This window comes from Penaeus monodon, chromosome 31 (assembly GCF_015228065.2).
Source record: "Penaeus monodon isolate SGIC_2016 chromosome 31, NSTDA_Pmon_1, whole genome shotgun sequence".
In the NCBI taxonomy this organism is placed as follows: Eukaryota; Metazoa; Arthropoda; class Malacostraca; order Decapoda; family Penaeidae; genus Penaeus; species Penaeus monodon.
The window spans coordinates 1932611-1934692 of record NC_051416.1 but is presented as its reverse complement, the minus strand read 5'-3'; the positions used below and the strand labels follow the sequence as shown (position 1 = coordinate 1934692).

The window sequence follows — 2082 nt, the reverse complement described above, 5'->3', positions numbered from 1 at the left end:
AGATGGCTTTTAGTGTGTGGCACTACTAAACTGATATGAAGCAGGCAAGCCTTCCTCATTAAGGCCGAGTGGAGTTTAATTACTAAACCGTCATTTGGTCGACCCAAATACAGTACAAGACTTTTGAAGAGGAAGATGGGGCAAAGAGCAATCTTTTAAAAGTAATACCCTTAAGGCTGGCAAGTAGCCACTTAATAGTGGCATCTATTCTTGCTTCATACCTGTCGTTGAATGTAGGTTATGCAAAAGCCCAACAAAATTTATATTTTTATTCAAGACACTTCGAAGTAGAAATCTGGCCCCAATCCACTCAGTGTTGCGACCAAGTCACCCTTTCCATTCCGTTTATGGCCCTGGAAAAAAAAAAAAAATTGTGAGAACTATCTAGTATACATAGTCTAGTTCCATAAACTAGTTTTATTAAAGTTTTACCACGATAAGCTTCTGTACGAAATGTCTTAATTATACTAACCTGGACACAAGTTATCAGGGATGTCGCACTGCCCAAAGGCATAGTTTGAATCTTTATCTCCATGGTCCTCCACGCACTGGCCCACACCTGGAGACACGATATCCCACCTGTAGCTCTCAGGGCAGCTGTAACGTAGCTGCTGCAACACGCCACCAAGCATGTAGCATTCAAAGTAATTCTGCTTGTTCAGAAGGTCAGGGTAACGGCCTTCCTGCTGGCACACGAACTGGTATATGCACGGATCTTCACATGCATCCTTTTGTTCGTTGTACATCATGTCATTGGTGCACATGAACGATTTCTGCAGCCATCCACTGCGCAGGCTAATGCACGAGTAGTATTCACTGCAGTTGCTTGGGTTGGCAAAAGTACCCGCCACCACGCATGGAGGCAGGCCACTTGCCGTCTGGCACTGTGCCGAGCCTTCATCGAAGACCATACCATCTGGGCACTTGTAGTTCTCGGGGGTGGAGCCAACAGCCTTGCAAGAGAAGAACCTCTGAGAGTCGTAGGGGTCCACTCGGAACTCGTTGGCCTTCACGCAGGTGCAGTCTAGAGGTTCATTTGGGTAGCAGATACCACCGCCAAACTGGGGCCTCTCCGAACAGAAGTGGTCCTCAATGCAGTGGCGAGTGAAGGCCTGCCCCTTCACACACTGGATCAACGTCTTGCAGTTGCCGCAAATGAATTTGTCAGGTTGTTTCTCACATAGCTTCGAGTAAGGGTGGTTATCTGCAGTAACGCTGCGTTCGCTTCGCAAGTCCCTGGAAATAAGCGAGGTTTTAGCACCCTTTATATAGAAACTGCATAGCTTCTATAGCTTGAAAGTAGTGTTGCACAAATAGTTACTTACTCCTTGGCTGCAACAAGGCCTATCCCCAGGGCCAGCTGAAAATAAGAATAAGTATTAGACATTCTAAAAGAAAGCATTTGTCAATTTTAGATTATGCTTATGCAAGTAGAGTTAACTATCCGCGTTAACGGCATGCTCAAGATTTAAGCCTTTTGCCGTGTCAAAATATTACTAGAGGCTAAGATCTTTAATAGAATTTTAAATTTATATTCTATTTTATTCACAGGTATAGCCTGGAGTGAAAGGCTTTAATGGGATAGCCAAATCCATGCTATTTGGCCTTTATAGATTTATGAATAATGCCCATTCATTATCTAGCTTGAAACCATGATTCGACAAACCTGAACATTCGAGTGATCGTACTAAAGTCCCAAGTATAGCATGTCCTAGCAGAGTACTATTAGTAGCCATATGAAGAGCAGATGTAGTACCAAATTCTGGTTTTTTATGCAATATAAAAACTACGGTGAAATTTTAAAGTACGGTGTACACACTAAAACCTTCAAGATTTTTTTTTAATCAGCAACTTAAAAAGCAAATAAACATTCCATATCTAATTAATAATTAGAGTCTACACCCCTATCCAAAAATCAAAACACAACACTCACCACAACAAAGAATGTATTCGACCTCATCTTCGATTTGTGTCTGACAAACGACCGTCTTCTTGGCCTTTTATATGTTTTTAAACAAGGAATTTGGCCTTTTTGGCGACACGTCCGCCATCTACGAACGGAAAACTTTCAAAGAAAACGGA

General features: G+C 42.4%; 1 protein-coding gene and 1 pseudogene across 2 annotated transcripts in view; one reads left to right on the top strand and one right to left on the bottom strand.

Moving 5' to 3' along the window:
- LOC119592979 overlaps positions 1 to 1966 on the bottom strand; it is a gene marked incomplete at its 5' end in the record, with an annotated part of 14632 nt that extends 12666 nt beyond the window's left edge. Inside the window, 4 exon segments of one of the 2 annotated variants that reach the window (XM_037941864.1) lie at positions 256 to 353; positions 473 to 1236; positions 1326 to 1360; positions 1934 to 1966. In XM_037941864.1, the coding sequence (XP_037797792.1) occupies positions 346 to 353; positions 473 to 1236; positions 1326 to 1360; positions 1934 to 1966 (840 nt within the window). 2 annotated transcript variants of the gene reach the window in all.
- The window catches only part of LOC119592978, a 26261-nt pseudogene that overhangs the window by 3669 nt on the left and 20510 nt on the right, over positions 1 to 2082 (top strand).